At 48.6% G+C, this 25,926-nt stretch overlaps 1 protein-coding gene across 2 annotated transcripts in view; it reads left to right on the top strand.

Moving 5' to 3' along the window:
- Positions 1-25,926, top strand: part of LOC142573081 (2-amino-3-carboxymuconate-6-semialdehyde decarboxylase-like) — a 106,587-nt gene that overhangs the window by 66,584 nt on the left and 14,077 nt on the right. For both annotated transcript variants that reach the window (XM_075682595.1, XM_075682594.1), the window contains 2 exons: positions 13,261-13,403; positions 18,003-18,128. In XM_075682595.1, coding sequence (XP_075538710.1) covers positions 13,261-13,403; positions 18,003-18,128 — 269 coding nt within the window. The remainder of the gene's footprint in view (positions 1-13,260; positions 13,404-18,002; positions 18,129-25,926) is intronic.

The following is a 25,926-nucleotide window of genomic DNA, read 5'->3' as shown; positions in this document are numbered from 1 at the left end:
TCGTAAAAAAGAAACGCTGAAACTCTTGTTTACGAAACTTGCGCCGAGCCTCTCACGCCAGCAAGTAAAACACAGGCACGTATTGTTATAAGCACCTATGATATGCCTCAGTAATGACGTGACTGTGTAGCAGCTGTAAACCATGCGAAATACTTGTATTGGCAGCAGCATCTGATGTCTTGACAATGCCCTTGCTGATAGTTTAGATAGCAGTCTCAAGAGTTCTCATCGGAAATGGTCCATATTCATGAAACAATATTTACCAAGGTAGTCTCAAGCTATGAAGCACATTTGCACAGTTTACTTATTATTTGTAACTGAATAGTCTGCCTCTCATAACGTCTAGCAGACCCGTGAATTTATGCATCCCTTGTTACGTCAATGCGCAAGACGAAGTATTGACATATTTCTTCGAATGTGTAGAATGTCAAGACTGATAGAAGGACCCGACAGCAGTGGCACAACTTGGAGCTTCAAAATTCATTTGAAGGAACCGTGTTAAGGTCCGTCCACGTTTGCCGCACTCGCCGCTTGCCGTTCGCGGGTCGTCGTTCCACGGTTCTGCTCACGAACGGCGAGATTTTCCTGCCGTAAAGAGAATGGGACAGGGACCCATTTATGCGAAAGGCGTACAGCGACGTGGCCAATCAGCGACCGAGGAGTGCTCATTCTGGCACTGCCGGCAGCCTCACCGCCGCTAATTGCTCGGCGGCCCCAATATCATCGCTAGACCTTCTGCTGTTCGCTTCAAAGATAAGCTAATGGCGCTTCAGAACGATTCACCGACGCTCACAAGCCGCAATACCTTGTTACCATTGTCGTCACTCCTCGCAATAATTGTACACAAACAGGAAAATACGCTGACATTAGCGGCGCCGTCGTCTGCGATGCAAGCCCAGCCGAGTCTGTAGTCTGCCGTCGGTAGCGTGCACTGCAGCTGATGTCGACAAGTGTCGGAGCTCTGGTTGGTGTTTCATATGTCACAGTGCATGCAGATCGTTTTAAATAAAATGTACAATTCGCGCATCACTTTATTCAGCGAAAATTATTTTGCTTAAGAATAGAAGCTGCAGCCGATGTCACCGGTGGCGGAGTCGCACAGCTTCGCGGTCGTCGATCGGCCCGTCGGTAGTGCGGCGGACGATGCGCCAGCCGAACTGCCGTCTACTTTGGACACCTCTCGTGCGGCAGGCGCTGGAGGTCGGTTCACCGTCACGGCATGTTTGCCGCTAGTGTGCACGTGCTTTTACACTGTAGATAAAACAATCACCGCTATGATCTGCATGTACGTTGACGTGGAGCACAATTTATGCTACCAAATTCTACCATACGTGACATTCGCATACAGTACGGCTGTTCATCGAAACAACCCGATTCACACCATTTGAACTGGCTTATGGGCGCTGCGTAACAAAACCTTTAGACGCCATGCTCCCGGTAGACAACAAAACAACGAGAAGCCACAACGCTGACGACATCGTCCAGAAGGCCGAAGAAGCTCGACAGCTTGCTCGCAACCGTATCCGCCTCCAGTAGAGTGCTGATCCCCGCCATTACAACAGAGGCCGAAGGAACATCCAGTGCGAACCCAGTGACTACGTTTGGGTGTGGACACCCGTGGGTATTCAGGGGCTGTCGGAAAAATTACTGCGAAAAATTACTTTGACCCGCGCATTATTGTCAGGCGACTCAGCGACGTGAACTACGAGGTCCTCCCTTAGAGTGCTACTATGAGCTCCAGCCGACGACGGCCACGAACCGAGATTGTCCACGTAATACGGATGAAACCGTACTATGCCCGTGAGGTGGTGGCCCTATGATCAACTTTCTCCCACGCCTTCTGTCGCCCTTTACTCTCTCCGACCAGTGACCGGGACGGTCGCTTTTCAAGTGGAGAGTAATGACGCGAAGTAAGCTGCCCACTACGAGCCCTGAGCGCCAGAAATCAGCTGTCCACTACAGGCGCCGATCGCCAGAGGGAAAACGATGAAAGGCCAGTTGTGCGCCTGGCTTCTTGGGTGTCGGCTATCATTAAATAAGGCTGTTCTCCTTCGCCGAGCTCGTCTTAGTTATCTTCGGTACAATATCTGAATCTGCCCTTTTCTCCGCTGCTTTCAGCTCACAGGAGGGTCAAGTTCTCACGGTTCAGACCTAAGCAAATAAAATCATTAGAACATTTTGTGCAGGAGCGTTTGGCTTGGCATGTAAATGTAGCCTGTGAAGGATAACGAATTAAGGGCGTTTTTTTTTTCATTACGTTGAACGGACCGGTCAAACATCCTGCAGGGCATGGCTCACAGGCTGGGCGCTTATGTCTCGTTACGCCTCGCTGTGCGTGTCTTGTTCAACCGGCTCGTGCTGCGCTTCTGAACGGTGGCGTGCTGTAGCTTTTCCGTTTATTAAACTTTCCTGCAAAGCTGCCGCGGTAAGTTAGTGACTGTGGCGTTGCGCTGCTCACCCCGAGAATGCTAGCTTCGATCGCGACCGCATTTTGCTGGAGGCGAAATGCAAACACTCTCGCGCACTTAAATTGAGGTGCACGTGAAAGAACGCCAGGCGGTCACAATTACTGCAAAGTCCTCCACTGCGGCATGCCTCATGTTCTGGCACGTAAAGTACATAATTTCATTGAATTTCTGTAAATTTTGCTGAAATGAGGCGCTTAAGGGGACCAATTGCCGGCTGCTTTGGAAGGCTAGATCCGCCTGCATGCGTCCAGCAGCATCATCCTCCTTCTCTTCTAGCTGTCTTGTGCTATACAAATGGCCGTCATGTTTAGCACACGACCCATTCAATAAAATCCCAGGATTTTATATAAATGTAACAACTACCAGCAGCGCCTCGTCGTTTGGACCAAGAGAAACATATTTAAATTGCATGCGCCTGATGTGCAGCGTTGTATCGACCGACCGGGTGACGTTAGGTGTAAATTGCGTTAGTTCGTCGTCTAACTGAAAGCCATTCTCTCCTGCCTTTTTTCCTTTTTCTTTGCGGGAATAAGCAGAGCCCGCCAACTGAGAAAGGGTGGGTCGCCACGTGCCATTATGTCTACCTTGGCGATTGTAGGATCTATTGAGGACGTTTGCTGATTGGTTGCCAACGGACAACAATTGCGTGAGCGGCGCGCGTGGTCTGCTAGTTGCAGCTGGACCACACCAGGAAGCGCGCTAAAGTTATTGTCCAATCGCGTAGCTGCGTGTGCCGCGAGATCAAAGCCTTTCGCTGCGTTTAGTAGATCCAGGGGCTTAAAGGGAAGCTGAAACGGTTTTCAATTTCCATGAATTGCTGGGATTGGGAAGAACAGACGTAATAATTTACGGTTCCGAATTTTTTTTTCTTCGTTTTCTGAATATAAGAGGCGGAAATCGCTTTCTAAATCACCCCCGCGGACACGCCCCCATCGCTTCCGGGAGCGCCGGGTGAGGTGGTTGCCAGAGGAAAGAACCGGCGAGAGTGACGTCACGCGTGGGAACCGAGCTGCCGGACCGGCGTGCTGGCATGTGTTGGTGTGCCTCTTTCCGTCCTGCGCTTTACTGAACGAGGCAACGACAGATTTGCCGCCGCCGCCGCCGCCGCTCACGTTTTTCTTTTGCGATTTTCGTAAACTGTTCTTTCCTTCGGTGCTGCGTGAGTGCCTACAGCCAAGGGCGCCCAACATGCCCTCGTTCTGTGCAGCATTCGGCCGCGCGAACACAGGCGGGCGAGACGATGTGGTGTTTCACAGGTTCCCGAAGGACAAGAAGCTTGCAGCGCAGTGCGGTGAGGAGAGATAAGTTCGTGTCGACGAAATCAACTGTGCTGTGCTCAGACCATTTCCGCGATAGCCGGATAGCCTTACGACAAATGCGGAAACGCGTTGTTGCTAGCGTTGCTATACTCCGTTTCATACATCAGGTGCAATGCTGTGGAGGCTTGAGATACTTCTTGCAGTGGCTGAGTTCGCACTTAGAAAAAGTTCGGTGCTTCTTGACCCGATTTTTGAGAAAATTTTTCATATGTCAGCTCAGTTCTGAATGAAAAAAAAAGAATTTACCCATAGAAACAATACGGCTGCTAACACGTTCTTTGAAATCAATTTTCTTTTCGGCATTTTTAATTGCAGCCCGTCGCGGCAGCTTCACGTGCATGCTCGCGCGAGCAAACGCCGCTGGCACGCTGCGAAGCGTAGACGAAAACGCGCGCAGTAATAAATTTTGGTGATCGGACTTCGTGCGTAGCTTCTACAGCGTTGCACCTGAGGTATGAAATGGAGTATAGGCTTGCCTAGTGACATTCGACGTACGCTTGCAGTTATCGTGTTTACCACACGGCGGTGCTAAAACTGCCTAATATCTTTATGTCAACACTAGCATGGAGCACGCATACCGATTCTTGATCGAGCCACAATCGCAAAGTCGTCGAACCATAGTATGAATATTGCAAATATAATACCTCTGGCCATCTCTGGATGTGTATGATAAGCAACTTCCGTAACTGTACCTCGCAGCACTGCATGTGCGCGCTTTGAAACGCGGCACTTATGTTTGCGATCGTGTATCAACACTCAAAAAACCACGGGACTTTAGACAAGCAGCGGCAAGGTGCTTGACATCGCGGAATTGCACCCGTGTTTACAATCTAATGAGAAGTTAGTGCTTCGGCATTCTTCCAGCAGCAAGTTCCCAGTGACACATTAGCGTATTTTTTCTCCCGTCATTGGAACGTGCAGCTACATGGAAAAAAAACATACGTACCAGCTAAGATTTCCAACGCGCGAGAAGGTGCACACATCGCTCTCGCTTTTGGCACACTCAACATCGTCGTTGCCGCCATCGTTTTCCGTATCGGCAGTCGGTTTGAACATGTACGGCGAAAATACAAGCTGTCTGAAACAGCGAAAACGTTCCATAATGCTTACAACTCAGCTATGAAGCCAGCCAGAACGGCGCCGACCTGCGACTGCCGCGAGTGACGTCACAGCGGCCCCGACCAATCACGGGCAACAGCGGCGTTCGCGCGATACCCTGAGGCGCTGGTGCGCGTTTTCATGAAAAAACAGCCGCTTGCGCTTGTTTCCGCCCTTCTTGAACCAGATATTCGTGTTCAGGGGACTCAAAACTGTAGAACGCCGTAGAGCACTCATTTTTTTCGAAAAGTGTTTCAGCTTCCCTTTAACGCATGCTTAACCGTCGACTGCTCTGGTGTCCCCTCTAGGGTGCTTTTGGTATATTTACTCACATACGTAAAGCTAGCTTAACCATTTGATTAGCAATAATTGTTTGCAACGCGAAGTAGACGCACACTGACCGAAACTTCAGCGCGCGTGTGTTTCTTTTAATGGAATTAGCATTCTATGCCTACTTCAGACGTCTTGAGCCTATCTATGTAGCCTCCTAAGCCGACCCAGTCGCACAAATTATCTACAAGCTTGGAGCACTAGGCAAGTGCTCGTGGTTGCGATGATGTCACGATAGTTCTATCGTCGTCATTTCAGCTTGGTCATGTGACTTTCATCATGTTGTCGTGACGCTTTTTACGTCGACATAGTGGGCCGAGTGGTTTAACAGCTTGGGCTATTATGTATGTGCTTATGGTCGTCAAGTCACCGTGGTCATTGCATCGCCGTCATTCCAGCTTTGTCAGTTACTCTCGTTAAGACGTAGTCGTCACGCCATCATCATCAAATCATTCTTGTCATACAGACATCGTGGTACATTCATGGTTTTACGTCATTGTCAATACACACTCGTCAACATCCGATTGCCCTCATACCATTGTTCATTGTTATTCCATCGTTGTCATTGTACCGTCGTTACGCATTTTTCGTCATACCGTCGTCGAGATGCCGTCGCGGTCGATTCAACGTCTTCATTCGAACTTCGTCATCCTCACGCCATTATCGACACTGTTGCGTTTCGCCTGCGACACGCGGTTTTGCCGGCGCGACTGCGGCGGGGCGGCAGACATTTTGGCCCGTTCGTCGTCGCCGCAACGCTCCCCGCCAGGTGTTTCCAGGCGTTTCCAGGCATGTTCCGATGCCACGTGTCTTCATGTGCGTGTGTGAGTGTATGTGCCATTGTGCCTGAACCAGGCGATGCGAAAGCAGGGATCACCCTCTCATTCCAGTCATTGTGCCCGACCGGCAGCGCTACGACAGTGTGCGTCACCATTAGCCCATTGTACATTCACGTGCTCGTCTATTGAGGGGTTCCTTCTTGCCCTCAACTGCGAGAGTATAAAAACAGCTGCCCCCGGACGCCAAGAGGAGGGCTCCGATTTCTTCTGTTGAGTAAAGTGCTCTCCCGTCTCTCTACTTCGGTCAACCTGACCGCCAACTCTTTGCGATGTTAAAATAAACAAGTTGTTTTGTTGTTACCAGTCGACTCATGCTTTGCCGGGACCTTCGGATGCTTCCAGTTGCACCCCAGGCCGCCAGGCCAACGCTACCCTTGGGGCTTGCGACCCAGGTACAACCACGGGCGTCAGCGCCGAGATCCCAACAGGTCGTACCATCGGTGGGATCCAAACATCTGGTTGGCAGCGGTGAGATCGCCTCCGACTTCAAACAACTGTCTGCCAGCGGTGAGATCGCGACAACGGAGGCCAGCAGCGAAGATATGCAGTTGACTGTATGCTGAGCAGCTCAACAACGATCCGGGAGCAGTGCAACGAGCCCTGTGTGATGACTGGTTGCCTGCAGCGGAACGACTACGCTGGACTCTTGGCTGCGAGGTTTGGTGAGTGCGGGACTTTCTTCTTCTGAGCTTTGCCAGGCTTTTGTTAGTGTCAGAAACAGAGCTGGTAATTGTGGTTGTCGTTGCTGCCGGGTTAGTTTGCGGCAAGACAATAGTAAGCAGTAGAGAAAGCAGCATTCAGAGCAGCCATGGATTTGAAGTCGTTGCGCAAACCGAAATTGTTGGAGCTTGCAAGAGAGTTGGGTCTGGATGTCTCAGACAAACTAAGAAAACCTGAACTGCTAAAGGCTATTCTTGAGTTAGAAGCTGAGGATGACGAGCTGTCGGAATGCCTTGAGACCATTGAAGAGAGGGAGACTGCAAAAAGACAGGAGCGCGAACTTAAAGAGCAAAAAGAAAAAGAAGAGCGCGAAAGTAAAGAAAAGAAAGAGCGAGAGCAACAAGAGAAAAAAGAAGAGCGTGACCGTCAACACGCTTTGGAAATGAAGCGTCTCGAAATAGAGATGGAACGCGCTCGTAATGGAAGTCAGGCACACGGTGCAGGAGAACGCGTATTGTTCAAAATGACTGACCTGATGCGGCCGTTTAAGCTTGGAGAGGACATTGGTTTGTTCCTGGTTAACTTTGAGCGAACGTGCGAGAAGCAGGGGTTCTCTCGGGAAACGTGGCCACAGCGCTTGCTCACTTTGTTACCCGGCGAGGCGGCCGACGTAGTCGCTCGCTTGGATAGAGAGGAGGCAGAGGATTTCGACACAGTGAAATCGAGTCTTGTAAAAAAGTACCGGCTGTCTGCGGAGGCGTTCCGTTGGAAGTTTCGGGAAAATGAGAAAGGCAGAAGTGAGTCATATACAGAGTTTGCGTATAGGCTTATGTCAAACATGCAGGAGTGGCTCAAAGAAGAGAAAGCGTTCGGTGACCACGATAAAGTTCTGCAGTGTTTCGGGCTAGAACAGTTTTATAGTCGGTTACCGGAGAACGTGCGATACTGGGTCTTGGATAGGCCAGACGTTTGTACGGTGGCTAAAGCCGCTGAGCTAGCCGAGGAGTTTGTGACGCGTCGGGCTCGCGGAGCTAAGGACGGTCAAAAGGGTGAATTTGGCTCGAAGTTTGAGAGGCCGAAGTTCACACCCATGAGAGCAAAGGGGAACACGCGTAGTGCGGATGCGAGTGGAAGCAGTGCGACCGAACCTAAGGAGACGGCGGCAGCCGAAGCCGAACGCAGAAAGCGGTTCGAGATGAGGCAAGCGCGCGTTTGTTATACGTGCCAGAAGCCGGGTCACTTTTCGGCGCAGTGTCCGGAAACAACACCAAAAGTTGTGTTTTTTTCAATAGGCAGCACTGACGAGAACATGAAGCTTCTCGAGCCTTACATGCGAGACCTCCTCGTGAACGGGAAAGAGTGCCGAGTGCTTCGCGATTCCGCAGCTACGATGGATGTAGTTCACCCCTCCTACGTAGAACCCGATATGTTCACGGGCGAGTGCGCATGGATCAAGCAAGCCGTGGAAGCTCATAGCGTGTGTCTGCCAGTAGCAAAGGTGCTTATTGAAGGACCTTTCGGAGCGCTTGAGACGGAGGCGGCAGTGTCATCTATGCTGCCCCCCCAGTACCCGTACCTATTTTCAAACAGGTCCGATCACCTCCTGCGCGAGAAGGGGCTTTTGTTTGGTGAAGCTAGTGTTCAGGCCTTAACCAGATCGAAGGTTCGGGAGCTCGCTGCAAAGGCGGTAGTTGCGGGGCCGACGTTATCAAACAACGAAAAAGGGTCAGAGGTGCAGCAAGCTGACGAACTGAATAAACTTGAGTCTGTAACGTTAAAGGCACCAGATACCGGAGAGGAAAATCCCGATGCGGGAAAGTTAGAAGAGCTATCTACTGATTTGCTCATCGCGCCTACGTCAGACGGACTTGATAGGTTGCTAAAAGTCAGCCGGTCGGCTTTGATAGCCGAGCAAAAAAAGGATGGCAGCCTGGAAAACGTGCGCTGCAATGTCAAAGAAGGTATCGCCAGGAAAACTGCGCGTTTTGTGGAAAGAGGTGGAGTCCTGTACCGGAAGTATCTAGACCGCCGAGGAGTGGAGTTCGATCAGCTGATCGTGCCTCAATGCTATCGTCAGGATCTGTTGCGCTTGTCACACGGGGGTTCGTGGTCCGGACACCTAGGAGTTAAGAAAACTAAGGACCGTCTCTTGCAAGAGTACTATTGGCCAGGGTGTTTTCGGGACGCAGACCACTTCGTGAGGTCATGTGACACCTGTCAGCGGGTGGGCAAACCAGGGGACAAATCGAGGGCGCCGTTGAAATTGGTACCTATCATTACGGAGCCTTTTAGACGGCTCGTTATTGATACAGTGGGACCTCTGCCGGTAACAGCCACGGGGTACAGACACATTTTGACTGTGATCTGCCCAGCGACAAAGTTCCCTGAAGCAGTGCCGCTTAAAGAACTCAGCTCAGTTGAGATAGTTAATGCACTACTGTCCATATTTGCGCGAGTTGGTTTCCCTGCGGAAATCCAATCAGATCAGGGCACAGTGTTTACTAGCGCTTTGACGACAACTTTTCTCGAAAGGTGTGGGGTAAAGCTGTTACACAGCTCAGTGTACCACCCACAGTCGAATTCCGTTGAGAAGCTCCACTCCGTCATGAAGCGCGTGTTGAGAGCGTTGTGTTTTGAACATCGAACTGACTGGGAGCTGTGTCTGCCTGGGGTGATGTTTGCTTTAAGGACCGCGCCGCATGCGGCTACGGGGTTTTCGCCAGCTGAACTGGTGTACGGTCGCTCGCTTCGATCTCCGCTTCGCATGCTTCGAGAATCGTGGGAAGGTAGGGGCGACGACCCAGTCGTGGTGGAGTACGTACTTAAGCTCCTCGAACGCTTAAGAAGGGCACAGGAGTTGTCAGGTGAAGCAATGACAAAGGCCTAGCAGAGGGCCAAGGTTTATTATGATCGGACAGCCAGGGCCCGTCGTTTTGAGGTGGGCGATGAGGTCATGATATTGCGCACATCGCTAAACAACAAACTAGACGTGCAGTGGGAGGGCCCAGCGCGAATTGTTCAGAAACTGTCGGACGTTAACTACGTGGTAAGTCTGCCAGGAAAGCGGAAAGCACAGCAAGTTTACCACTGTAATCTGCTCAAACCTTATAGACAAAGGGAAGCAGTGGTGTGCATGATGGTAAACGTTCCTGAAGAGCTTCCGGTCGAGCTTCCGGGACTAGGCTCAGTGACGAACAGGGAAGACACCGGTCAAGTCATTAGTGACCTTATCAGTAAAGCACCGCTGTCGCCCGAGCAGAAAACCGAACTACACCAGCTATTACAAGAGTTTCAAGGTCTGTTCTCTGAGAGGCCTGGTAGGACTTCTGTACTTACTCATGATATAGAACTTACCTCCCCAGAGCCAGTACGATCCAAGGCGTATCGGGTGTCACCCCGCCAGAGCGATATTATGGAGGCTGAGGTAAAGAAAATGCTACAGCTCGGTGTTATTGAGGCAGGTGAGAGTGATTATACCTCCCCTTTGATTTTAGTTGAGGTACCGGGCAAGGAACCTCGTCCTTGCGTCGACTACCGCAGGCTTAATTCCATCACTAAGGATCAAATTTATCCGATCCCTAACATCGAGGAGCGCCTTGAGAAAGTTAGTAGCGCTCAGTTTATTTCCACCCTAGATCTTGTCAGGGGTTATTGGCAGGTTCCACTTACAGAAGAGGCTAGTAGGTATGCGGCGTTCATTTCACCAATGGGAACATTCCGTCCTAAAGTGTTGAGTTTTGGTTTGAAGAACGCGCCATACTGTTTTTCAAGCCTCATGGATAAAGTGTTGCGGGGACAGCAAGAATTCGCTTTACCGTATCTAGACGACGTAGCGATATTCTCCGCATCCTGGTCTGAGCATATGACACACTTGCGGGCAGTGCTAACCCGCCTGCGCGAAGCGGGCTTGACAGTCAAGGCTCCTAAGTGCCAGTTAGCACAGGCCGAGGTTGTCTACCTCGGTCACGTGATTGGTCAGGGTCGTCGCCGCCCCTCTGAAATAAAAGTGGCCGCTGTGCGAGACTTTCCGCAACCGCGCACAAAGACCGATATTCGGTCGTTCTTGGGTGTCGCCGGCTACTATCAGAGGTACATCCCTAGGTACTCTGATATCGCGGCTCCCCTGACGGATGCTCTAAGAAAGACAGGGCCTCAAACAGTCGTCTGGGACGAGACAAAGGAAAGAGCTTTTAGCGCCCTAAAGAGTGCCCTAACAAGCCAGCCTGTGCTACGATCGCCAGACTATTCAAAAGGGTTCATTGTTCAGTGCGATGCTAGTGAGCGAGGCATGGGCATTGTACTGTGCCAACGGAAAAAGGGAGAAGTAGAACACCCCGTCCTGTATGCTAGTCGTAAGCTGACCAGTCGTGAGCAGGCGTATAGCGCCACCGAGAAAGAGTGTGCATGTCTCGTGTGGGCCGTTCAGAAATTGTCATGCTATCTAGCCGGCTCGAGGTTTATCATTGAGACGGATCACTGCCCTCTCCAATGGCTGCAGACCATCTCTCCCAAAAATGGCCGCCTCCTGCGCTGGAGCCTCGCTTTACAACAATATTCCTTTGAGGTGCGTTACAAAAAGGGGAGTCTCAACGGTAACGCCGATGGCTTAAGTCGAAGCCCCTAACGTAGGAATCAGCCTCAAAATTGTTGGTTACTGATGTTTTTCTTCCTGAGGCAGGATTTTTTTTAACATATTGCTTTTGTTTAGTGTTTCAAAGTGATGATATGCTTTCTAGTGCAATTTTCCAATTTGTGGACGCGTTCTGAGTGATGCTAGACTACTGTAAGGAACTATGCAGTGGTATAAAAAGGGGAAAGAGCCTGGCAGGGCTTAGTGAGGGTTGTGCCGTGCTTGCTGACTGAGCGGTTGAGTTTCAGCGTAGTTCTAACGCTTGCCGGGAACGAGAACAAAAATGTGAACTCTCCCGAAGTCACTTTGCAGTGTCCCGTGCGAACCTGAACGAGAGAACGAGGCCTTCTCTGTGCGCTGCGCTCAAGAAACGTCGAGGGACGCCCGACTTCGGTTATGAGCATCATCGAGCGACATCCCTCCGGACAGCGGATGCAGTCCCCTGTACATCGGGATCTCCTTCCCCCGGCGGGGCGGTCTGTTGCGTTTCGCCTGCGACACGCGGTTTTGCCGGCGCGACTGCGGCGGGGCGGCAGACATTTTGGCCCGTTCGTCGTCGCCGCAACGCTCCCCGCCAGGTGTTTCCAGGCGTTTCCAGGCATGTTCCGATGCCACGTGTCTTCATGTGCGTGTGTGAGTGTATGTGCCATTGTGCCTGAACCAGGCGATGCGAAAGCAGGGATCACCCTCTCATTCCAGTCATTGTGCCCGACCGGCAGCGCTACGACAGTGTGCGTCACCATTAGCCCATTGTACATTCACGTGCTCGTCTATTGAGGGGTTCCTTCTTGCCCTCAACTGCGAGAGTATAAAAACAGCTGCCCCCGGACGCCAAGAGGAGGGCTCCGATTTCTTCTGTTGAGTAAAGTGCTCTCCCGTCTCTCTACTTCGGTCAACCTGACCGCCAACTCTTTGCGATGTTAAAATAAACAAGTTGTTTTGTTGTTACCAGTCGACTCATGCTTTGCCGGGACCTTCGGATGCTTCCAGTTGCACCCCAGGCCGCCAGGCCAACGCTACCCTTGGGGCTTGCGACCCAGGTACAACCACGGGCGTCAGCGCCGAGATCCCAACAGGTCGTACCATTGGTGGGATCCAAACAACACACAGTCGTCGTCATACCATTGTTGTCAAGCCGTTCTCGTCACGCTGTTGTTTACCATCGTCATCACTTCAGTATCATCATCTCATTTTCCTCACGTCTTCATCGTCATGCCATCTTTGTCGTTCGATCGACGTGGATCCTTCTGCGTCATTCTGTAGTAATTGTGCTGTCGTCGTTCTATCGTGATTATGCCGGCGTTGCCATGTTATCGTTGCCATTGCGTGGTCGTCAGACAGTAGCTATCATGCATTCGTTGTCATACCTTCGTCTTCATGCCGTCGTCGTCACGCCATCTTCGTCACACACCTGTCGTCATCCCATTGCCGTCATGTCGTAGTCATCACGCGTTAGTCGTTATGCAATCATTATCATTCAAAAAGTGTCATCTCATTGTCGTCATGTCATCTTCGTCATACCACATTGGCCGTTCCATCGACATAACTCCTTATTCTTCATTCCATCGTCATCAGTACGACGGCGTCAAACAGTCGTCGACATGCCTCCATGCTCCTGGGTGACCTCGGAAATAGAGTTCCATGGCAACATGTACGGATACCGGATTATGTCACACATAGCCTAATCAGCAGATGTCTCAGAATAACAACTACAGCTGGTCATTAAACTGGACTTCGTAAATATGGCGTACATCTACATTGATCGAATACTACTTTCATTAGTGTCGACATTCATGGTGAGATCAGTTCTACCGCAACATTTTGCTAACGGTTCTTACCTTGTTTGCTTCATATACGTGTCATTGACGCATTTGTGATTTTCAAACGAACAGTTATTGATCTGTGTCTCGTTCCAGGTATGCCCGCGGAGACTACAGCTGCGATCTGTGAAGTGATCTTCGGCGGTCTCCTAGAGAGGTTCCCAAGGCTCAAGCTATGCTTCGCCCATGGTGCTGGCTCTTTTCCTTACACTGTGGGGAGAATACAGCACGGCTTCGACGTGAGTAAATGAAAAGTGCATCGCGAAACTCCTACCCTGCGTCACCCATCCACGTTCTTTCCTTAATGTTTCGCATTAGTCGAGGTTTGTTTACATGTTGATTCCAGTGCCTACGTAAATTTGCAGACGTGTAACCATGATGGTTAACTTAGTCAAAACACGTTGACGGGCTAGTTGGTTTGAATCCATGATAGAATGTGTAAGCGCGACTGGACAAGGACGTAGAAAGAAGCAGACACACAAAGGCAGCGCTGTCTCCATGTGTCTGTTTCTTTCTACGTCCTCATTGCGTCACGCTTGCATATTCTGTCATTGCTAATTGAGTTAGTAAGCGAATGTTTACAAGTTTGTGCGGCTGATAAAACTACTATCCTTACTTCGTGCAGCTATCTATTAATTTGTTATCGCAATCAGTGCTTCGCCTTTCCGGAGGAACTGTGAACTTTTTGTCTAGGTTGTCCTCGAAGTGCGTCAACGGCAGCAACTATTGCGATCGCTAGAGACCACGTCATCAAGACCCACATCGCAGTTGAAGCACTAAGGGTGCACGTAAGGCACCTTGTCGGGACTCTTTGCCACCATCTAGCCTCCCTACATGCGGAGAGACCACGTGCCTAAGTCTGCCGAAAGGTGTCCGCGCACCGTGAGGTTATACCATCTTCCTTCACACCTGGTCCGAGACCTTCGCCTCCTCCTCAGTCTCTCATTCAGCCAAAGATCAACCTAAAGATAGCTGGCGTCCGGAAAAAAAAAAGCAAATATATCGTCGCCGGCTCTTTAATAGCATACCTTACTCTTATTAAATGAGAAGCACCGGTACTACATACACATATACACCGACAGCACCGTCCTGCCGAACAGGCCAACCGCAGCTATTGTCATTCCCTCAAAAGTCACCACTATCAAGCTGAGAACGTTTCACTTGACAGCGTCGACAGCAGCAGAACTCGCAGCACGTCAAGTCGCACAGCACCTTATTAATGACGAACCAACACACAAATGGCCCATTTTATGCGACTCGAAGACAACACTGCGGTGTATACTGTCAGTCTTACGGCGCCGTCCGCATTACCACTTGCTGCTCGGAATTAAAGGCCGTACACCACCTGTCTGAGAAAGGACATGAAATCATTTTCAGTGGCTGTCATGTCCATCTTGTATTATCCGCAATGAACGTGTAGATCAAGCTGCTCGTTTACCTCATGTAAAAGATCACCGCCTATCAATCCCGCTATCTACGTCAGATCTAAGCCCGCTATCTAAGCTGCAAGGATGCTCCGCCTACTTGGAGATATTGCTGAATGAACCGCGAATTACATGCACGCCCGTTTATACACCCTGGACCAAACCTTAAGCCTTCGACTTCCACCAAGACTTCCCCGAAGAGACGCAAACCCTCTGTGTGGGCTATGGTTGGGTGACGAGTTTACAAACGCCTACGCGTTCCGCATAGAGGTGGCCGACACTGCACATTGTCGCGATTGCGGCGACGAGGAAGCAATTTGTCATGTTCTATGCCAGTGCCCGCAGTACTGTGTGCAGAGACAATCGCTTTCCGTCGCGCTCAACCAGTTAAACGACCAGCCTCTGTCGGAAGACAGAATTTTACGCCATCTACGAAACTTAACATCGCATTAGAAGGCCCTCCAAGTGCTACTGCGCTTCTTGAGATTGATTGGCCTGTGTGAACAACTGCATATGGAACGCCTTTCCTGTTACCGGTTGCTGTTCTTCTTACTTTTTTTTCGCTCTATTTGCCCTCCTTTCAACCCCTAGCACAAACTAGCAAACTGGAAATTCGCTTCTCGTTAACCAGCCTTTCTCTCTCTCTCTCTCTCTCTCTCTCTCTCTCTCTCTCTCTCTCTCTCTACGTCGGCAGTGTGTTTTGCGAGCGTAAGTAGCTTCTCCGAGCCCATGACGCCAATAGTAACCTTTCCGCTGCGTCATCACAGCCCCGAACTTGGAACAAAAATTACCTATACTCCATCTTACAAGTCATTTGAAGCACTGCCAAAGGTACGAGGCGCACACAAGGTGAAATCCTTGCGCAGCAAGATATAGTTCCTGACGTAACTGCTTCATTATTGGTGTGATTAGAGGTTTACGTTGATTGGTATATGAAAAGTTACAACAATATGTTACGTGTTAAGACGTCTGCGTAAGCACGTCATGTACCGCTAATTACTGTGGCAGTGAGCAGACGATGCGGATTGGATGAACACATCTCGAGGGGCATTCGGTCTCCTTATTGGCTAAGGAGTACTGCAGCTTTCGTAGTACTGCGAACGACTTGTGTGGTGGAGTTAAGTATTCGATTTGTGATCGGACCAGCAGTGCGGAAGCTGCCATACGCCAATCACTCTTCGCACTTCCAAGCGTGACGTGGCGGTTTCCACGTTAAAGGGACTGACAACCAATTTTCATTGTACCCACTTTTTTTAGTGCAATGGAAAGCGTACCGGCCAGAGCGTCTAATGATGAAGTAGTAACGCGGTAAACGCCGTGGAACATTTTTATGAGTATTTTTTGATCTGCGGTGAGGATAAATTCGTTCGCTGGAAGCATGCTGAAAACTGTGATAGGTGAGCACGACAGCGATTATAGGCCGCCGCTAGTGGGTGGCAGACGACAAGTGCGGCCGTAGGTGTGAGAAAGTATTATTTTGTTTATCAAGTTGATGTTCCTGCGATTCATGTTTTCCAAAGTGCTAAAGTATTTCTGCAAAAATAGCTACGTGTTTTTGCGGTTTCCTGTCGAACTGCTTTGGTATTTGACTGATCAAAACGAAATATATCGCATCAAAAACAAAACGATGCTTTTACACGTGATACGCAGTTAGTGCCGCTGTAGCCAAGCGTGCGCTTCTGATTTCCGATGTCGTCTCTCGAGGACCTGAGTGAACTGGAACAAAGGATTATAGCTCGCATGCGTGCTCAGAATTTAGATCCTTACGAAGTAGCACCCTTCGACGGACGAAAGCGGCAGCGGAAGTGACGAATCCGACTTGCACGATAGGCCACCGTCCCCACCACAAGCAGCGCGCCTGGAGAATGCCGATTGATAAATGCTGACTCACACTAGGCCGAACTGACACCGTTCTTTCTTTCTTTTTTTGGCCTGCCGGCTGTCAGCGACAGCGTCTTGTTTTTCCTTCGTGACGTGACAAATTTCACTACACATCGCTGTTCAACAAGATGTGACGCATGGCTCATCACCACGATAGCAAGAGCTGTTCTGCATTGCCGCGATCTAAATATTGAAAAGGCATAGTCCCACATACATCACATCCCACCGCTCTTGTTCGCTTATCTTTCATAGACGAATATAGCTCTCAGCCTATAGTGGCCCTTGTAGGTTCTGCGGCTCAGGAGTAACCTGCGGCGAGTACTACAAATGCAGGGTACTTACACCAGGTGGTAAATGGTTCGTGCGCTTCTCAGACAGCACAGCCTGCCTACGTGCAGGCAGCGAAACCTTTGCCAACAACTGGAACCACGATGGCGAATACGTGCTCGCGCTACATCAGCTGACGTAGGCGGGCAACGGAAGGAGGTTGAGTCGAAGCACAAACCAGCCGCTCGTCTGCTTGTGGTAGCCCTGCGCATATAGCTTAGTTAGCGCTCGTTAATTCCTGCCAAGTCTCACGTATCCACTTTGCGTGCGCCCCTCTAAATCAAAGCCCACTACTTATGACGCAATTTACATGCACAGTACACTGAGGAGCGAACTGATTGAATTGTGCAATATTTTGTATGATAGTGTGTAGCTGATGTGCCCGATGTGCAGTATACAATATAGCCGATAATTTGAAGTAAGCGCTAGTCGGATGTTCAGTTCCCGTATGCTGTCGTATTTGTTCTTTTCCTCGTCGTCCTCAGCGCTTATTCATGAACACTGTCTAGAAGAAACAACTCAAGTCAAGGCATCGTTACTAATGAGCAGTACAAGAAGGTAGCTACAAGAATTTAAGAACTGTATGACCGTTTGATGCGCTCCTCTAATTTATTTCCTTTGTATACTTTATCCCATCTCCAGAAGCAGAGTAGCCACTCCGGGCTACCTCTGGTAAACATAAGTTATTTTCTAGCGTGTAAACTGCGCAACAATACAGGCAAATGTGTGGGGCTGTTGCTACGAGTATTCACCGACACCTTAGGTGACGTTCGCCTAAATCAAAATAAAGCAGCTTCTTTGCACTCCGCCTCTATCAGAATGTTGCCGCGACGAGCGGGAGTATATGCAAACCGCGACCTCGTGGAACACCCTGTGCCGCCACGGAGGATACCACAATGGTCGCGTAAACGGTTCTTCCTAAGAAAACAGCATCCCTGCTTATTTATATTCACCGTCTATGTGCGCAGTTGCAACTCAACCGAAAAGATACCCATGAACAACTTCAACATGTTGCTACCGCCTCGTATAGTGTCCCATCACCGACTGGGTGTGTCAAACAAAGCGCCGCGAGCATTCGTTTCCTACTACAATAATCTAGAGGAGTATGTGAAGTCCACTTTCTGCGCAGTATACCTGTCACCAACAGCTGCTTTTTCTGCCGCTTCAACAAGATTTATACGAATGTTTTTGCACCTTTAACCCAAGGTGAGACCTGACCTTTGTGCTGTGGACAACAAAGCTCCCCCGAAAAGTTACCTGGGCGAGATCTATGCCGATTCGCTAGTGCACGGCCACGGCGCTCTAAGGCTCCTGCTGGATACACTCGGAGAGGTAATTATGCATCTATTGTCATTTTCTATTTATCCACATTTTCTTTAGTTCTATTGCATCTGATATGAACGGATGCCTGATGTGTCTTCGCGCGGAATACACACGACAGATGACGAAAGGAACAAACGTATGCGCAGAAATAGACATCTGTTTTCTTAGAAAAGTCACGTTACGCAACTATAAACCTCGTTATCTTAACCGCTTTTAAGAATTTTAAGCTTTTCAGGACATTTTCTGTTATTGCAAACAAGTTATAACTGTTCTATTGAGCTGTAGCCTGAGTATCGACACCGACGTGAGCTGCGTAATCGCAGATGAGCATATAGATAAGTACAGGCAGTAGGATATTCTGTTCCTGGTATAGTAATATGCCCTTTCATAGCCCATATATTTAGTTCTGCACTTCTGCAGAACTAAATATGGGTTCTGCCGAGAGTTCTGCAGTTCTAGCTTAGTCTTTGCATATTTGGTGCATTTATATCCGTCTACATAACAAGACCTTGTCATAGACTGTGCGTATTTGCAGTAACTACTTTAACTACAGGAATGTTTTCCAAACAATTTATGAAGTTATCCTCCTAACGTATAGACCTTTTGCAGCACCATACTCTTGGGTTCCGTCTTATTTGCTCACGTGACAGCACCCACCATCGAGCACCTTCTGATCGGCGTCTTCTCGCTTGTTTACAAAAAGCATGACGGCCGCGGGCACGGCTCAGACAGCCGCTATTTCGGCCAGCACCATGAGCAGTCAGCGGGTAGACGACACAAGAATTTGGCCAAATTCTTGTGTCGCCTTCGCCTTTCGCCTTCGCCGTAACTTCGCCTTTCGTTTAGACGCACCACTTTGATGCTTCCGACCGAGCATTTTCGCATGAATGAATGTTAATTCTTCACCGGGCACTCCGTCAGTCCAACGCGACCGCAGGTGTCCAAAGGTGGCTGTCCCGATGACTAGCGCACGCTGCCTGGATGGTCCGTGGCTGGCCGAGAGTGGTGCGTCCTCCGGGAGCTCCTAAGCGGGCGGGCTTGTGCAAGCTTAAGTAAAACTCTTGCTTGGGCTAGTTGGTCTATGCTGAAGTAGTAAAGGCAAGGCGCAGAATACCAGGACTCAAGGAGTAGAACACAAACCTGTTGATCACCTGCTCAAAAAAAAAAAAAAGGCGCCGGTTCTGTTGTTTGTGTTCTACTCTTTGAGCCCTGGTCTTCTGCGCCTTGCCTTTACTACTTTATGCAAGCTTAACCGGGGGCTCGGGGCGGAATCGCAGTCCACGATCAACTTCTTTTTATAGATGCGCGCCGCGTCTGTCTGTTACTAGCGCCAAAGCAGGCGTTCACATACGCATATAGTTCCTTGTACAAACTCACTCCTCCGCCCGTTCCGCTCTCGTCTTCCTATTGGCTAGGGGCAATCGTTTGTTCTGGGAAGTTCTCGATTTTTCTTTCGCCCCGTCGACGCCACTTATCGCCGCCCCGTCGACGACGCCCCCACTTATTCCAGCGCTGGTCAGCGCTGATCAGATAACCTGGGAATGCTTTTCTGATTACCTAAAGCGCAGAATAAAGTGTATTCGCGTCACATTTATTTATTTACATACCTACTTCGCCCATTGGGCATTACAGTAGGGAGGACAGATAATCAATATAAGATACAAGATTGCACATTCTTAAAAGGTTAAACACTTCAGACCATGGGTACAATACTAATCATACATGCGTTACATTTTAAGGGAGCGCATGAGAACAAGTTTCGCCCAGGTAACAAGATACACTTATTTTCACAGCACGTTGGCTAACATTGCAAAACAAACATCAAAGAAGATTTCAAATGGCGAGTACATTTTTATCTGCAAACATATGCTTGGAGAGCAGTGGGGAATGCGACATCAGAAGCAACTTCAATTAGTTCAGGAGGCAGCAGGTTCCATTCGTGGATTGTACGGGGAAAAAAAGGAGTTTTGGTATGTTGTTGTGCGCGCGCATATTTCTTTTATCTTAAGTAAGTGGTCGCGGCGCCCGGATATGTATGTTGGTGGTTGTAGATAAGTCTCTTTGTTTAGTGGTGTGTGATTGAAGACGATATCTCGAAGGAGAGAGAGGCGGGAAACAACACGGCGTAGCGAAAGATCTTCTAAACATATGTGCCGTTTTATTTCTGTGATGCTGCTTGGAAATGAGTAAATGCCGGTTATGAGACGGGCCGCACGTTTCTGTATCGCTTCTAAGCTATTCACAAGAATTTGTGTATGCGGGTCCCACACAACAGACGCGTATTCAAGAATCGGGCGAACGTTGCTTAGGTAAAGTGTTCTCTTGACATCTAGTGGCGCGTGCCTAAAGTTCCGTTTGATAAAATTAAGTACTCGCCCTGCTTTTAAAGTGATGCTTTGAATGTGACGATTCCATGTCAGATCGGCGGAAAATGTGACACCTAAGTATTTAGCTTCGCGTGTTTCTGATAAAGGGGAGCCGTTCAAGTAATACTGTGTACGGATTGGTTGCCGCTTGCGGGTGAAACAAATATGCTTACATTTTGAGGCGTTGAGGGACATAAGCCACCTGTCACACCATGAAGAAATTTTATTTAGGTCTGTCTGTAATGCTACTCGGTCGGAATCATTATTAATTTATTTGTAAAGGACGCAATCGTCTGCGTACAGCCGGATTTTCGAAGTGATTCTTGTGCCAATGTCATTTATATATATATAAGAAATAAAAGAGGACCTAAGACGGAACCCTGGGGAACGCCAGAAGATACGCATGCATATTCTGATTCTGTGCCATTAATTACCACTCTTTGTAAACGACCGGTCAAGTAGTTTTTGAGCCCATAAAGTATTTTTTCTGGTAAACCAAGAAGTGAAAGCTTATGAAGTAAGAGAACATGGGACACTTTGTCAAACGCTTTCTGGAAATCTAATAGTATGCAGTCTGTTTGTAAACCTTTGTCAAATGATGTGAATAACTGAGTTACGCATGAGTGACCAGCTCTAAACCCGTGTTGGTAAGGAACAAAGAAACTGTTGTTTTGAAGGTGGGAAAAGATGTTAGTGTAAATTATGTGCTCCAGGGTTTTGCAACACACAGAAGTTAAGGATATAGGTCTATAATTGATGACACTGTCACGGGGCCCGCTTTTATGAATCGGAACAATGTCGCCCATCTTCCAGTCTTCAGGTAATTCTGAGGTTTCAAGAGATTTGCGATACAGTACTTCTAGATACCTTGATATGATATATGCGCAGGATTTCATAACAAAATTTGGTATCCTATCTGGACCTGGTGCCGAGTGTGGTTTTAATTTTTGGAGAAGGCTGACTATTCCGAAGTAGTGAATATCAATATCCGGCATATCATCAAGCGCGTTGCCCAAGAAGACTGGAACGTGTTGAGGTACTAGCGTTGAATACACAGAAACAAAGTAATCATTAAAACAGCTTGATTTATCTCTATCATTAGTAACAGCTGCACTATTGTGGATTAAGGGAGGGATACCAACATCGTCTTTACTGTTTGATTTCACTAGTTTCCAAAGTTCCTTTGGATTTTCTTTTATTCTAGAACCAAGAGAGTCGAAATACCTCTTTTTTCCTTCTGCGATTTTCATCTGGATTTCAGAACCAAGTTGTCGAAGCTTAGAAAATTGCAGTGAATCGGGCTTTTCTCTATACCGTTTGAACATACGATTCCTCTTATTAAGTAGCACCTTTATGGGTTTATCAAACCAAGGTTTATTTTTTCGGTGTTTCACAGAAAGAAGCTTAGATGGAATGTGCAAGTCAATGAGCTGTAAAAGTTGTTCCTTGAACAGCAGCCATAACTCGGAGACAGATACAGTGCTGCTTTGTTCTGAGAAAGTTTCGAAGTTTGACTCAAGCGTTTCAGAAATACGAGAGTAATTTCCGCTATCAAAGAAATAAACTTTTCTGGGTTTCGGTCGCGGTATGTACGGCTTGGGAGCAACGAGACGGGCAACCACTGCATCATGGTCGCTTATTCCGGGAACTATGGAAACAGATTGCAGCAACGAAGGAGAGTTTGAAATCAGAAGATCTAAGATGGAAGCGGCATTGCCATGGCGACGTGTTGGTCCCTCCACGAATTGATAAAGACCATGCGTTGCGAAAAGATCGTAAAAAGCCGACGACAAGGATGAGCACGAAGGAAGTACTGGCAGCTTATTAATCCACTGCGCATCTGGCATATTAAAGTCACCACCGACGAGAAGGTAATCAGTTGAGACCGTAAGTAATAAATGGGAAAGGGTATTAAAGGTACGACTGCTGTTGTCATTAGGCGGACGATAAAAGGCTCCAACTGTAAGCTGTTTGCTATGTTCTAGAACAACTTTGCACCAAACAGATTCACAGCTGTTATCCCCCAAGTCAACTATGAAACTTGGCAAGCTGTGCCTGACCAGAACAAAAACGCCCCCACCGTGCGTATTGCGGTCTTTGCGATAAGCCACGTATTCCGCAGGAAATACTTCAGAGCTGGAACTTGATTCATCCAACCAAGATTCAGACCCGATAACAATGTCAGGGCCAAAAGATGATACGAGCCCTGTTAACTCGTCGGTTTTGTTCTTGACGCTTCGGCAATTGATAAGCATAACATTTACCAATGAAGGACGGCACGGTACATGCTCAACGGAGCGGCATCGTGGAACGCTGACGGAACCGTTAACTTCAGTAACAGTGATCGCTCGACGCCGTTTCAAGTTCACTTTTTTTGCAGCACGATATTATCATTATCAGCGTCGTAAATGAAGTTTCGTCCGTCCATACGAAGCTTATCGTGCCTTATTTTGTACGAGGAGGACCGAGCCTTTGCAAATTCGGAAAGTTTCCTGCGGGCTAAGCGTACTGAACGAGAGAAGTCTTCCCCGATGGAAATGTCACTTGTCTTCAACTTCGGACCCGCCCCCAATACCGCATCTTTATCTTTGAATCTAACAAAGCGAACAATTATGGGGCGGCTTTTATCTTCACTGTAAGTGCCCAGTCTATGCGCTCGATCAATGTTTAGTGGGTCAAGCGATACACCTAACTTAGTAGAGCAGAACGCAACAACAGTTTCTTCGGCTTGCTTCCAGGTTTCCAACGGGTTATCCTCAAAACCAAAAAAGAGAAGGTTGTTCCTACGTAGCCTATTTTCGGAATCATCCGTGGAAGCTTTCAAAGCAGCGATTTCTGCAGACGCGGCCTTCGAAGCGGCCGAAAAGTTACTGGAGTGCGAGCATCCTTGCTCTAGAATGTCGACACGTTCCGTCAAGTTCTTCACTTTTTCGTCAGTGGCATATTGTTTAGTCCGTATGTCCGCTAAATCCGACAAAATTTTTTCTTGACCTGACTGAAGCTTGGTAAGCATCTGCAAGACAGCAGAGATATCCCCTGCGTCGGTCTGCGTACTGGATTCCTGAACGCTATCAGGGCCTGGGTTCGACTCCACGTCGCCTGACAAAGCTAACAGCAATTGTGACAACGCAACATGGCACACCGCGGACGTACAACAGTTAACAAACCAAAATAGCCAGTCCTTGGTGTCACTGGGGCACGACACCTCAAACAAAAATGGGTTTGAAGTTCGCATGCATGCGCAATGGTTCATGTAACCAACCTGTGTTACAAGAAGGGGTGAGCACATAGTGCGTCCGGCGGTGTCGCGCCCCGGTGAATGCCACGTAGGTGGGCGGTTAAATACTGTTGCTGTAGTTCCGGGTTGCCAGACGACGAATCCGAGGGGCTCCAGTTTTGGCGGAGAGACGATTCCGGCTTGTAGAACATCCGGCTGGATGGAAAGCCCGTGTGTCGATGCTTCTTCATCCGTTGCGCTTGTTCCCGGAGCACCTTTGACGAGCATTCCAAGCGGGCCGAGCCAGACAGCGAGAGCAACCTGTGTTACAAGAAGGGGTGAGCACATGGTGCGTCCGGCGGTGTCGCAGAAGTGCAGCAAGTTCGCGAGTGATCGCTCGCCCGCTGTTTGATTCCTGGCGCGGAAAGAAAGCTCGCCGTGTGCGCCTATTATTCCACGTGTGCCTCGTCTGTTACGGAAAGTGAAGTTGTTCGAGTATGCCGGACGCGCTTGTGTGGGGATGACGTGGCGCTGACTTGCATGCTTATCGAAGTTCAACATGCCGCGATATTTTTGTCAGCGGTGGTGTTAATGCTGCGTTATTGCTGCAGATGGTGTTAGTCTGGCAGTCATTTTCGGCAATTGGCCGCTGGTCACTGCCAGCAGTTGGCTATCCGGCGGCAGTGTTTGTTGCTCTCGCCTTGCGAGAGTTGTGCGCATAACAAAGAGTTGGAAATACGGGCCCAGCTGAGGCGGATGAAGGTCGCACAAAGGCTCACCCAACACGTTCAAGTCTCCGTTGCAGTTGTTGTTGTTAACTACAGGGCAAGCCTTGCTCTGTAGTTAACTTGTAGCGAGAGGTTGTCGAATCCGGAAACATTGATGCCTTAAGGTAGCATGTGTGGATTTATTTACCAGTTCCTTCAACACAAAAAGATCATGTACTCGTTACGCCTGCGACACAAAACACGTTCTGCCACACCTGCCACCAAGGTTTGTGAGTGATGGCGCTGGCTAACACTCCCAGAGTTAGTTCTAGTAGTAGAAAAACCAGGTACCCCAGAAAGTCGATGGGGAAACGTCATCACGGAAGCTCACTTCATAAGAGCATAACATGCGTAATGCGAAGACGTGGGATTATTCCCCGCGTGCAGGCAGTTGTTTTTATTTTTTTCATCCATTTCCATTTCCATTAATTCATCATTCGCGGAAAAGAATAAGCTCCGAATAGTTAGTAGCGCCTTCAGGAAGCGTATGAACAGGAAATGGACCTGGAACGACCCTAATGGACAAATAAGAAATTAAATAGATTTCGTACTCTGCACCCATTATACTGCAGGATGTAAAAGTGTTAGATGGGTTAAAGTGCAGTGATCATAGATTAGGGAGGTATAGGATTCACCTCAATTTGAACAGAGAAAGTGTAAAATTTGTAAGGAAGAAGCAGGCTAACCTGGACGCAGTAAATGTAAAAGCAGACGCATTCAGGCTGGTAATTCCAAACAAATATGCATCCCTAGAACAGAGAGATGAAGATGACATAGAGATAATGAACGAAACTGCAACCAGGCTGGTTTCAGAAGCAGCAATTGAAATGGGAGGTAAGGCACCAAGGCTACCAGTTGGCAAATTCTCCTGAGTAGCAAAGGACTTAATAAAAAAAACGACAAAGAATGAAAGTGTCCAACGCGACGTCAGATAGCATTCGCGCAACTGTCAAAACTGATCAACAAAGAGAAAATGAGGGATATCCGAAATTATGACGTAAGAAAAAGGAAGCAGTAAAATAAGATGGCAGCGTATGATCAGTAAGAAGGAAACTTGACCTAGGACAAACCAAGATGTATTCACTGAAAGATAACTTGCAAACAAATGTGCAGCCCTAGAACAGATAGATGAAGATGACATAGAAATAACGAATGAAATCGTAACTTGGCTGGTTTCAGAAGCAGCCGTTGAAGTGAGAGGTACGGCACCACGACAACCAGTTTGTAGGCTCTCCAATGTAACAAGAAACTAATAAAGAAACGACAAAGAATGAAAGTGTCCAACTCAAGAGATCAGATAAAAATCGTGGAACTGTCAAAACTTATCAGCAAGGCGAAAATAAAAGATATCAGAAAGTATAGCGTCAGGAGGAGGAGGAAAACTTTATTTGCTCTGATTGGTTAGAAATTAGCGGTGGCAGATGTGGTCGGTCGTCTTCACGGTCCTGTTCCCCATC

Source organism: Dermacentor variabilis, chromosome 2, assembly GCF_050947875.1.
Source record: "Dermacentor variabilis isolate Ectoservices chromosome 2, ASM5094787v1, whole genome shotgun sequence".
NCBI lineage: Eukaryota > Metazoa > Arthropoda > Arachnida > Ixodida > Ixodidae > Dermacentor > Dermacentor variabilis.
Note: the sequence above shows the minus strand (reverse complement) of the source record. Positions and strands in the feature narration are given on the sequence as shown.